Raw genomic sequence first — 11,840 nt, 5'->3', positions numbered from 1 at the left:
CTGGATTTCTCTGATTGATGGTTTTGTTGCAATCTCCTTGCAAACAATGTTCAAGTCATTTGGATTAGCGTGCCTAGCTAATTATACCAGAGGCTTAAGATTGAGTACAAGGATCACTTTGGATGTATGTTAAGAAAAAAATAAATAAAACATACTGCAAAGCTTTGTCATGTTTACCATGTGATTATCTCAGCTGTTAGCTGCCATTGCTGGAGGGAAAAGGTTGCTACAGTGTTGAGATGAAGTCGGTTTTGCAGAGATTAATGAATAAATTAGGTTCTGTGTTTGCTAGTTTTCCATTTATTACATTCAAGCCTTTTTCTACATATACATACACACACAGGCCACTTTATTAGGTACACCTGTACAACTGTAAGCAAGTCAATGCACCTTTTTTGCCTTAACATCTGTGTTTATGAAGCTCAAAATGTTTCGGTTTTTTGTGAAATTGTCGTAAATGTATAAATTCAATTATATGTTTATTGTTAAGGTCATAGTTAAAGGTGGTGTTGTACTGGACTACATTATATTCAGAGGTGTCTATATTTTTGTCCTCCCCAGCTACATACATTAGAGGACCAGAATATTAGGAACATGTCTGAATATAATGTAGCCCAGTACAACACCACCTTTAACTGGGACCTCAATAATAAACATATAATTGATACACTTATGACGGCTGCACCAAAAACTGAAACATTTTGAGCGTCATAAACACAGATGTTAAGGCGGAAGTGTTGCATTGAAGTGCATACAACTGTACAGCTGTACCTAATACAGTGGCTGGTGAGTGTTTATCTCTGCAATAATTCAAATGTCAGTCAGTAACACTGGCTGATGTATGAAAGGCTCGAGTGTAGGAGGAGGAAACGCTGAGACAAAAAAGATTTTTATTGTTTGTTAGTCTATGATTATGCTTCTACATTTTCACCCATCTGCTGTGAGATTTTCCTCTCGATGCATCAAAGGAAAAGTGTCAGTGGAGGACACACACACATTTATCATTTGCCCGGACTCCTGTCAAGTAAAACAAGTGTTTGTCTCACTCCTCATCATAACAGTACTTAAGTGAGCAGACAGCAAAACTGCTTCAGTGTTATGAGCTTTGAAAACTACATTTCACTAACTATAGAACAAATGCCTTCAGTCTTTCTCTAGGCTTCAGAAATTTCAGCACTTCTCTGCAAAAAGAGCCTACACACTGTGTGGCAAAGGCAAAACAACCCATTCACTTGCATGGACACAGCCTAGAGATTTACTGAAACATTATGGAGGCCAATCTCGCTTGCTGCGACTCAAATAAACAAGCTTCAGAGTAATGATAACTGCAGTGAACAACAGGGGAAGGTGGGCTTTACACAGGGCTTCAGGCACAGTGTTAATTCTGTTCAAAGTAGGAGCAGAGATGAAATGATGGCAAGATGAAATAAATATTAACAAATAAAACAGAACAAAAATGAGGCAAAACTGGGCAAAGTCTTTAAAAGTTGACAAATTAACTTGACACTATGGAAGAAAAAGATAAGACTACTAGCAAATATAAACATTATTTGCACCTATGCATTCTTGTCATCGACTGTTGGCTGCCGTTTCCATGCAGCTTTGTATCTGAGCTGCTTTCTACAGAACCTGCACTGCTGACAGCACGGGGCTCACTGTACACACTGTCCATTTTCAGGGCTTGGCTAACATGAAAGGCGGGCAGATATCTTCCTAGCCTTGCATAAAATTTGATCAAAATGTTCACAAACTGATTATTGACAAATATAAAATAAGCAAACATTGGTTCATCGTCTGAAGACAAACTAAATGTCAGTGGTCCTTGACGACAGACTAAAATGTCCAGTTTTGTGTTAGCTAAATGTAAAAGAAGGGAAGCTAGAAAAGTGATAGAGACCCCTCGGCTCCCAGGACAAGGACTAGATCTAAATATAACTGCCAAAATTCATATGACATACAGTGGAGAGCAGAAAATGAGATGGAGAGAATGGTGGAGGTTAGAGGGTCAAGTGTCTACAGGAGAAAAAAGGGGAGAAATACACAAAAATTAAATTTTCAACCCACCAGGATTAAATATTTAATATCAAACGATGTGAGATGATTGTGCCTTTCAAGACTGGCACCAAAGTTGTTTTTTTCCTCACTGCAGTACATTGAGAGTTGTACAGTCCATTGCCTTCTAATCATCAGACAAGAACACAGACAATGATCAGGATACTTCGACGAGTTCTGCAACACTCAAAACATCTGCACAAACACATATACACACACACGAATCCTGCTCTTACCTGCAAGATGCATGGATGCCCATGGGACGTGATGCAGGGAGGAGGACAGGACAGGACAGGAGAGAGTGCACGTGTTAAAAGACCCTCTCACTCCATCCGCCAGGAGACGAAAAGAGGGATTAGAAGGCCAAAAGACAGAAAGTGAAAAGTGGAGCAGAGGACAGAGCGATCCGTACTGATGACTGCAAAGCAGAGATTACAGAGGAAGGGGAAGAAGAAGAAAAAAACGAAGCAGAGAGGGGAAAGACGAGCATGGAGAGGAAGAGGAGAAATGTAGAGTCTCTGCTGCAGGCACAGCACTGAGGCTGAGTCCTGGAGCACAGGACACCACTGCACACTTGCCAACTCTCTCGCTCACTTTTTTCCTCTCTCACGTTCACTCTCTCTCTCTGTCGGTCTGACCAAGAACTCTCCTTGGCTGTTGTCAGCCTCTGGTCCAGCCCCCCTGCATTGACAGCAGGGAGATGATTGGGTGATGCGGCCCAGCACTGCATTGCAGGTGAGGGACGACATCAACACCCCCTCCCATCTAACCAATACAACACAATTGCGCTCTTCTTCTGTCCATCATCATCCCACACATCTCATACATCTACCATGAGGTTTCAATCACCATTTTTTGCACAGAACAACCAATGCTGCATTCATTATGCCGCAGCCTTTGCTCTTCTAACTGATGCCCCATGTCATGTGTTTCTGCTTCACAACATTAAGGAAGGTTTAAACCCCTAAATGTGAGGAAGAACCATGGCTTCTTTTATACAGTGATTACTGAATAGCAGCTTGGACATTTCCTTATTTTATTGTTTCCCCATCAGTGATTTAACAATACAATCTTTTTCACTGATCAAATCTCTTCTGCTCTGATGTTTACACCAAGCTAAATTTTTGAATGATAAATGATGCTGTGTTTGGGTCTGGGTTGAAAAAAAGCCTTGTCCTCTTTCAGAGCCAAGTACTTCTTTATGTGGGTTAAGTGCCAATTGGAGTACTTGTTAGTCATCCATGCTTCTGTTAGTAAAATGTCATTAAACACATATTAGTGTCTGTGGTTTCCGTGATGTCAGAAGGAGTCTGACGGCGATGTTGGTATCACTGTGTGTACCTGCATATAGATACCTAAGAGAGTAAATCAGGTGCACCTAAGACTGGAGACTAGGATTCATTTTTTTACAGTGAATCACTTGTAATGAATAATTAATGGATTATCTAAGTGACGGGAAAACAATCTGCCAATTCTGTCGGTACCTGGGTAAGCAGCACGTGTGCCCCAAAGACATGGGGTGCAGGTGCAAAGTAGGGAGGCACTGAAACCAATACCACCATCTGGTACTTATAAAAGTTGTGCGATGCTAGACACCAATACCACTTCATAGCAGGGAGGTGGGCACAACACAGGGCAGGAGGCCACACACGTGCAAGCTGTGCAAATGGTGGGCGCCTGTTGCTAGGCAACCAAATGGCTTTCCACGAGGTGGTCAGCAGATATTAACAAATTTTTAGAAAAGCACTCCTAAAAGGGTTAAAAACCACTGTATTAAGGTTTGGCATGTAGGAATTCAGTCAGTTTCCTGTCAGCAGGAGTGGTGGCACTGCTGTTTGTTATCACATAAACTTGCACAACCTCCTATTATATATTTTAATCAATCCAAAAGTAAATCTCATGAAAATAAAGCCTCTGAATTCAGTGTACTTTTATGGTAATTGTAATTTGTGTTGTAAAAACTGCATTATTATCCAGTACTTTTATCAGTACTTGGTATTGGCCAGAACTCAATCTGAAAAAAAGTTGTATCGGTGCATCCCTAGTGCAAACATGACCTGCTGCACCCATACAACAAGAACTACAGGCCTTTTTCAGGGCAGACACAGTAAGAACACAGGTGTCAACAATATAATGAAATCTGGCTAATTTCCATGTAGTTGCTTCAGGTTCAGGATCCTGGTTGATGCAGGAATTGCTTTAACAAAACGGGTCAAACATCAACACATTTTTAAGCCATTTTCACTGGCTCATCCTTAAACTGCCTTTCACACCAAGAGCCTGATGAATGTTCAGTTTAACTGCAGCCCAGGCCACATTTCCCTATGGGACAGTGATTGTGCTATTGAGGGCTGAAATCTAATACTGAACCACAACCGCTCGACATCTCCAGTTCTCCTGTGCACACATCTGACACGATCGTGTGTGTCAGCATCTCCGCATTTCTTGTGGCTGTACTGTTCCCACCTATCTACTCTGATCAGCTTTCTAGAGCAAAATGACCAAGGGCACAGGGGAAGAAAGAGCTTGGTGCCCCCCCCCCCAGAAAAGAAACCCATCCTCCCCTCTCTTCAGTTAAAATCAATGCAAATCGCCTGGGCAGCTAAATGAAACAGCAGCGCTAGGTAACTGTACCGAGGGGCTGAAGGTGCAATGCACAAAAAGAGTAAATGAGTGTGCTGCAGCTCTTCCACTATGTACTAGTACACCTGCTGAAAGCCTGCATCTCTATGGATGCTTAAATTTTAGGTAATGCACTGTAATACTTTTTCAAGTTCTTGTGACTTGTCTAAATAAGGGACTGTTTCATATTAGTCATAATTGTATGTGTAAAATAGACCTCCAAGCAGAGACTGCATAGCCTACCACGAGAGCACATCTACAGAGAGCACACTACAGCAACTGTTAAACCACTGCAGGTTTTCTTACTTCACAAAAACAAATCTCTCTGCACAAACAGCTGAAAACCCCACATCTTTGCGGCCTAAAGCGGCCCACCTCCCCTTCACGACCAACACACATGGATTTATAGATTTCTGCCACTGATGGGATGGGAAAGAATGGCAGTGTTTAATCTGCAGGGTACGGACAGAGAGAGAGAAAGAGGGACACTGAGCTGCAGATGATAAAACATTTGATGGGTTATGCAATGAACTGCAGCTGTGGCTGGGAGGGAAGAGGCAGAGATGAAAGCAAAATACATCAGACTGTTAAATACTCTGCAACACTGGCTATTCATGTTTAGTCTCCTGAGTGCCTGTGTAGTTGTAAAATTACATCTGAGGCACAGAAACATGCAGAAATGTCTGGTTTCATGAAGTGAAACAATACATATTTATATATACTGTAATGAAGCAATAAAAGCTGTCAGTGCAATTCCACCAGGGACATCACCATTCCTCTTCTCGCTCGCTTGCACACAGGCACAGCAAAACATGAGCAGGTTATTCAGGTACCTGGTAGAGCAACAACAATCAGCATCTGCTCTCTTTAATTAAAAACAGATCAGCCCAACAGTAAGTCAAAGTCTGTATAGGCTGGCATCTGGTGAACATACAATACTACTTTCCAGAAGCCCATTAGCACGCATTCAACAAGCAGTACAAACATGAGCACATGACTTTTGCATCTCTTTCCCATAACCTTGTTTTCTCCCTCAAACACACGCACACACACGAGCATTTCTGCACTACTCACTTGCATGCAAGGCCACTGGCCAGCTTCACCACAGCTGTATTAATGGAGAAGATCCAGTCCAGGAGCCACATGACCCAGATGACACCAGGCTAAAGTTGTTACACCAGTATATAGTAAACTTTGCTTGGCGAAGGCGAGCTGCACTTTAAAGCTAACCCAAAAGTGATGTGACCTGGGAGGAAGTCTGCTCTCCTCTGCCCTGGCTGTCCAACTGAACTGTGGCTGCTGCGTCCTCTCAGCACAGCAGTCACAACAGAGCGACTGACACAAGAGAGTGGGAGGGAAGGAGTGTGATGGGTGCAAGGGCAAGAGAAGAGAGAGAGAGAGAGCGAGTTGAGGAGTTGATTTATTCTGAGAAATTCTGTATTTTCAGCTGACAGTGGCTGCACTGCATCACTGTCACTATTTCTGGAGTGCTGCAGAAATTTTGCACAGGAGTGTTTGTTGTGTAGGCAGATAACCCAGAAGGGGCCATACTGTTATAGAATATGACTGTTCATGTGCTAATATGCTGTGTCAAGACTTGATGTTCTAATGTAGGGGTTTTCAGTTGTTATCAACAGAAGCAGCAGCTCACAGGGGCAATACAGACACTTTAAACCCCTTAGCGCCTGATTGTCCCAATTTACATCAGAAATCTCACTCTTTATCTGACTTGTAACTGTAGGATCTTAATGCACAGACATAAGACACCCACAGATGACAGATGAGGCATAACATTATGACCACCTGCCTAATACTGTGTACACAGGAGTCATTGTGTCAGTTGGCACTCATGTCACTCTGCAGCTCACTGTGCATCTTCTGTGAATCCACTTGCTTCCACAGTTCTGCTGTCAGGAAGAGCACAGATGTGTCGACCATTCAGTGAAAAACCTATATAAAAGGAGTGAAAACTGTGGTCATGAGGACGAGTTGGAGAGAATTGTTTAGACAAATCCAACAGCCTCACCACTCTAGGTGTGATATCACCACTACAGTTCCCGACTCTTTCCATTCACAGAGACCACTGTACAGTATCCTATTTTCAAAAAAGCCGTCCCTGGTAGGCTAGTGGTTAAGGCGCAGCGGCCCAGGTTCGAATCAGGGTTGCGTCAGGAAGGGCATCTGTCGTAAAACACACGCCAAATGTCAACATGCGAGTCGTCAGTGTGACGATTCGCTGTGGCGACCCCTAAATGGGAAAAGCCGAAAGTGACTTTCCTTTTAACAAAGATACAAATAAATTTTAATCTTTTGAAAGGTACAAATGGAAGTTAAAAGTTTAATCTACAGTAGGTCAACCTCATCTTCAGTGAGCCGTGGGCGTCCATGAGCCTGTTGCCAGTTCAGCATTTGTCCTTCCTTAGACAATAGGTACTAACCACTGCAGACCAGGAACACCCACCAAGACTGGCAGTGTGATCCAGTCATCTCACCATCACAGTTTGGCCCTTGTCGGTCACTCAGATCCTTACACTTGCCCATTTTTCCTGCTTCCAACACATCAACTTTGAGGAGTGAATGTTCACTTGCTGCCTAATAAACCCCACACACTGACAGGTGCCACTGTGATACAATGAGGTGAAACACAGGTGAAAGACAGGAGGACTGTTGCTGGGCAAGAGAGAGAAGTACATGACTGACACCGGTAGTTTGGGATACAATGAAGTCACTGAATAAGATAAAGGTAAAATAAAAGATGGGGACCACAAAATGGAAGATAAGCTGTAATCTCACTTAAATCCACATCACAATCTGCTTTTCGTCAATCAAATGTGCAGGGAGAACATGTAGGTGACAGCACACACACACCACAGTGGTGTTAGGCTGGTTAAGTTTATCTGGTACTTTGGTCTTTTTTGTGCTTTTAATTTTTACCATTCATTTCAGTGTTAAAAGCTGCTAGTGCATTAGAATATTGCTGACCATATTTGGATAACACCCACAAATCAGCAGTGAATAACAATACCACAAAATATCAAAAGATAAATAAATTGATTCAGTAAATTTCCTACTAACAGGTATCTTTACCGCCAGCACATAACATATTCATTCCTCATCACTACTTTGTGATGATGGATGGATGAAAACCGTTCATATTTAGTGAACAGTTTCATCCAAATAGAATACATTACTGCTCTTTCAGGGGCACATGCACCAACATGGAGGCCTGTGGTGTGTAGCCAACAAATGTTTAATTAGCTAGAAAAAGAAAAGGGTCAATGTTGACATTCCCTTGAACACAGCCCTGTTTGCTCTGACATTGCAGCCAGGTACACCTTGGTAAAGAAAAGATCAAGTGCAGGATGTAGCACATCCATTGCTGGCACTTTGTAGGACTCAGCAACAAGTGGTAACGTTCAAAAGAATCATGAAGTGGCAGTGCTACTGTACCTACACACTGTGTCACTTTCCTGCTGCAGCATTTCTGGAAATATTTAACTCTGCCTCAATTTCACTCATAAAGTGGAAAAATAGCTCTTCTGTAACTAAAGATGATTTTCATAGTAGGCTATGATCATGTGTACCTACTGTATACACATCAATCTTTTACATTATAAATGTCAACAAGACCACTTTACAGAACCAAGACGCAGGTACAGTGGAAATCTGCATCCACCGTAACCCCGTCTTAACCATACACTAACACTGCGTGCTGAGAAGTGGGACAACTCCATATCATGTCATTTTGTTTTGACAAATAATCAATGCAAGGAAAAATTACAGCCAAGTGAGCTTCAAGGTGAGCCCCCTGCTTTGTGTTTCCAGACCAGCAACAGTAAACTGCCACATGACAACAAGCTGCAGTGGTCTTCAACTTACTTCTTGCCCGGTTTCCGGGGCTTTGTCCTCTTCTTCCTCGCTTGCATTGCGAGCACTTAAAAACACACAACCAGAGAGGTAACAGTTAGGTATGAGATTAGAACTCAACGTCAAACACGACACTGTGTTGCTGCTCAAGGCTGTTCCGCTTATTTCGTGATTTCAGACCGGTGGTACCTCATGTGGCCCGGGTTGCAGGTGTAAAAACCTCGTACTTACAGGTTACATTGCTAACAGGTTAGCGTTATTCGAACGGCTAAATAAAATGGTCTTGTGTCGAAAAGTGCCCCCCCTTGAGATGTTTTTCCCCAATTCAAATCTGTGGTTCATGTAGCGCCCCACTTCAGTGGTTGTGGTTAGGATAATGTTAGGGCTCGGGTTAGAGGAACATCTCGAAGGGGAAATATTTCGACACAACACCGGCCTCGGCGATCTGTTGCTCTACATACGCGACGTCTAAGATAGCTGCTAACATTAACTTTGTCGTTTTTACTGCCAGTATTACACTTAACATCCAGCGGAGCCCTGGTCAAGTTGTTAGTAGTTTTGGGCACTCCGTGACTCATGTTTTATTCTGAGCTGGATAAAAGTTTTGGTGCATACTTGTCCACAATCGGATGCTAGTCTAATAGCTACAGCTAGCATACTTTCAACACACATGCACACAGCAGACCGCATGGACCACTTTTACTTTTCATCACCACCGTTATGAGGCGTGTTATAGCGCTAGTCGTTACTGTCCTCATGACAATTCATTGGCCTGATAAATCTCCAGATAAAAAAAAAAGCCAATGAGCCGTGTTGGATGTAAAAGGTATTTTGATTTAGTTAGCAACGTTACCTTTTCTTTCCATTGCTGGTAACCAGTCAAGGCATAAGCTGCGTTCATGGACTAGTGAGAATGTCGAAACTCTCAAACGCGACTAAGCGTAGTGTGGAGGTGTATTGGGCGGGGTGTCAACAGCTGATGGTATTTGTGATGAAGGCTACGAGCTATCCTTTGGCAAATAAATTGAAACATGTACCACGTAAGAGCATTTACAATTTTTCATCTGTTATGTTGCAGTATGCTCTCTATGTATCCCATTGTCAAGTTCACATTACATCCAGTGCAACAACTACCCATGTGGCATGGTATATGTGTCTGTTTTGGTCATTTGATATATAACACAATTGTGTTAGGAATTTGCACCACGTGAGAACAATATATACAAAATAATAATAATGCTATTTCCTCTATACTTAATTCTGACCATTTCTTAACAATTTTGCAATTAATCCACTAAATAGCTGTGCTGCTTCATCCTTCCCCCCCTTAATTTTGTACGTTTTTGCTCTAGCTGTGCTATACTGCCACCCAGTGGTCTAACAGTGACAGCTAAAACTCACCACAACATACTGTTACAGGTTTGAAAAATAGTAGCCTTTATTCTCTAATGGTGGTATTTACAGATGGAGTGGCCTGCTATCTTGATACACATGATAAGGAACATAGTAAAAAGATATGAACGCATCTCAGGCAAAGAAAGCAATAACCAAATTAACTACTGACACTGGACAAGGAATCCTAACTATTCAATGCCATTGTTTTAAAAATACAAAATACAAGGTGTCGACATTGTCCTTCAGCATCCAGCAAGTAAATGTACACTCTGTCCTGTAAGCATGCCCTGCTAAATTATCAAATGAATGACAAATGTGTCACATCAATATTACAGATTCAGAGTAACATCAAATCTCGATTTCACACACAAAATAATTACGAAAAAGCGCTACATGAAAACAAGCAGTTGGAAATGACATTGTGAAGACTGATGCTTGGTTAACACTAGCCAGAGAAACTGTAGATATAGCTTGTATGTCGCACATCATTGCTGTTCACAAAGAGGGGGAAAAAATTAGCATTTTGTCAAATATTACATTTCCGAAGTAAAAGTCTACAGTTTAGTTTGCCACCAATGTAAATGTTAACTTCCTTGCAAAACATTGTTCTGATTTCTGGATGTTTTCTGTGGCCATCTTTTGAAAACTGGATCATTTGAGAGGATAGTACCTTGAGGAAAGTTAAGATACAGTTTCAGCAACTATTTAAAAACAAAACTAAAAACAGCATAGTTTGTGAAACTGATTTAAAGTATGGAACAACTTCACATTGCTGGCTCTGACACACAAGCTGTAACTGCAGTCACCATGGCTCAACTGATGAGACATTTGGTTTCTGATACAGTAAGCTCTCCATAAATAATAAAAAGAACCTTTATTTCTGACAAATATTCTCTTTTACATCGATATACAGACAAAATAAGAAAAGATCATAAATACAGGGCAAATTGGTGGCCCCCAACATTCAATAAACATTAATAGTACTGTATTTCATAAATGCAATACAATTAAATTACATTGCCAACTGATGTGATGGAAAACATCGAAATTCAATAAACTAATAAACCAAATCTGGCTTGATCATGCTGAAGTGGTACTGTTTGCTGAAACAACTGAAGTACTAAAAGAATTTCTATGGAGGAAAGGAGAAACAAACAAAAGATTAAATAGGTAAAATTGATGCGCAAATCATATGTTGCAAATATTTTTTTAATTTAAAAAGCTGACTATGAGCCTTAAAATCCACTGATAACAAATGTAACATCTTAAATTTTTCATTTCAAGCTGAATGTTTGACATTTTATTCTATCTTACACATATTTGTTGTAAATTATATACTGTTACCTTTTTATATGCCATTTTAGGCTAAACTGTAGTAATAAAAGTTATACTGTCAAAGGGGCCGGCTGTGTGTCTCATTCAATTTTGACTATTACACACATATGGTAACTGTTCTGTTTGAAGTACTTGTGTACAAACACTGTTTGCTGTCATATTTACACTGTTCAATGCACTGGTAGAAATAACATCAAATTTAATGGATGGAGGAAGTTACAGACACATCATAGTTTCAAACTTTTCCAAATCCATTTAGTATTATTTACTGCTAACTTTACTTTATATAAGCAGTTTAATTTCACTAATTGGCTTTAATATACTGGTGTGTAATGTCTAGTTTTGCAAAGGGGGGCACAATACAAACAATGTCTGAGGTAAAAACTCTATAAAAATATAAGGAGGATGCAACTCTGCCTCAGCACACTGGGATACAAGATAATGAAAACAGCAAGGTGGGACAGGATGAACAGGATGTAAAGTTTTATCCCTGATATCACAGTGTTCCCCCAGAGATGAATGACGGCAGGCACTTGAATGTCATGGTTGTGCGTGTGTATGAGGAAAGT

At 41.1% G+C, this 11,840-nt stretch overlaps 1 protein-coding gene across 5 annotated transcripts in view; it reads right to left on the bottom strand.

The window, feature by feature from the left end:
* The window catches only part of srpk1b (SRSF protein kinase 1b), an 18,712-nt gene extending 9,147 nt beyond the window's left edge, over positions 1-9,565 (bottom strand). The window contains exons 1-2 of one of the 5 annotated variants that reach the window (XM_020593063.1): positions 9,395-9,565; positions 8,554-8,608 (exon numbers count right to left, since the gene is read on the bottom strand). In XM_020593063.1, coding sequence (XP_020448719.1) covers positions 8,554-8,608; positions 9,395-9,407 — 68 coding nt within the window. In that variant the 5' untranslated portion in view covers positions 9,408-9,565. Of the gene's footprint in view, positions 1-2,288; positions 2,667-8,553; positions 8,609-8,730; positions 9,001-9,058; positions 9,135-9,211; positions 9,315-9,394 lie in introns of those variants that run through there. The other 4 variants (XM_020593060.1, XM_020593061.1, XM_020593064.1 and 1 more) reach the window with 4 other exon arrangements.
* Between the last annotated feature and the right edge of the window lie 2,275 nt (positions 9,566-11,840).

The sequence above is a fragment of the Monopterus albus genome, unplaced genomic scaffold (genome assembly GCF_001952655.1).
Source record: "Monopterus albus unplaced genomic scaffold, M_albus_1.0 scaffold18.1, whole genome shotgun sequence".
Classification (NCBI taxonomy): Eukaryota; Metazoa; Chordata; class Actinopteri; order Synbranchiformes; family Synbranchidae; genus Monopterus; species Monopterus albus.
This window is presented reverse-complemented; position numbering and strand designations above follow the sequence as displayed.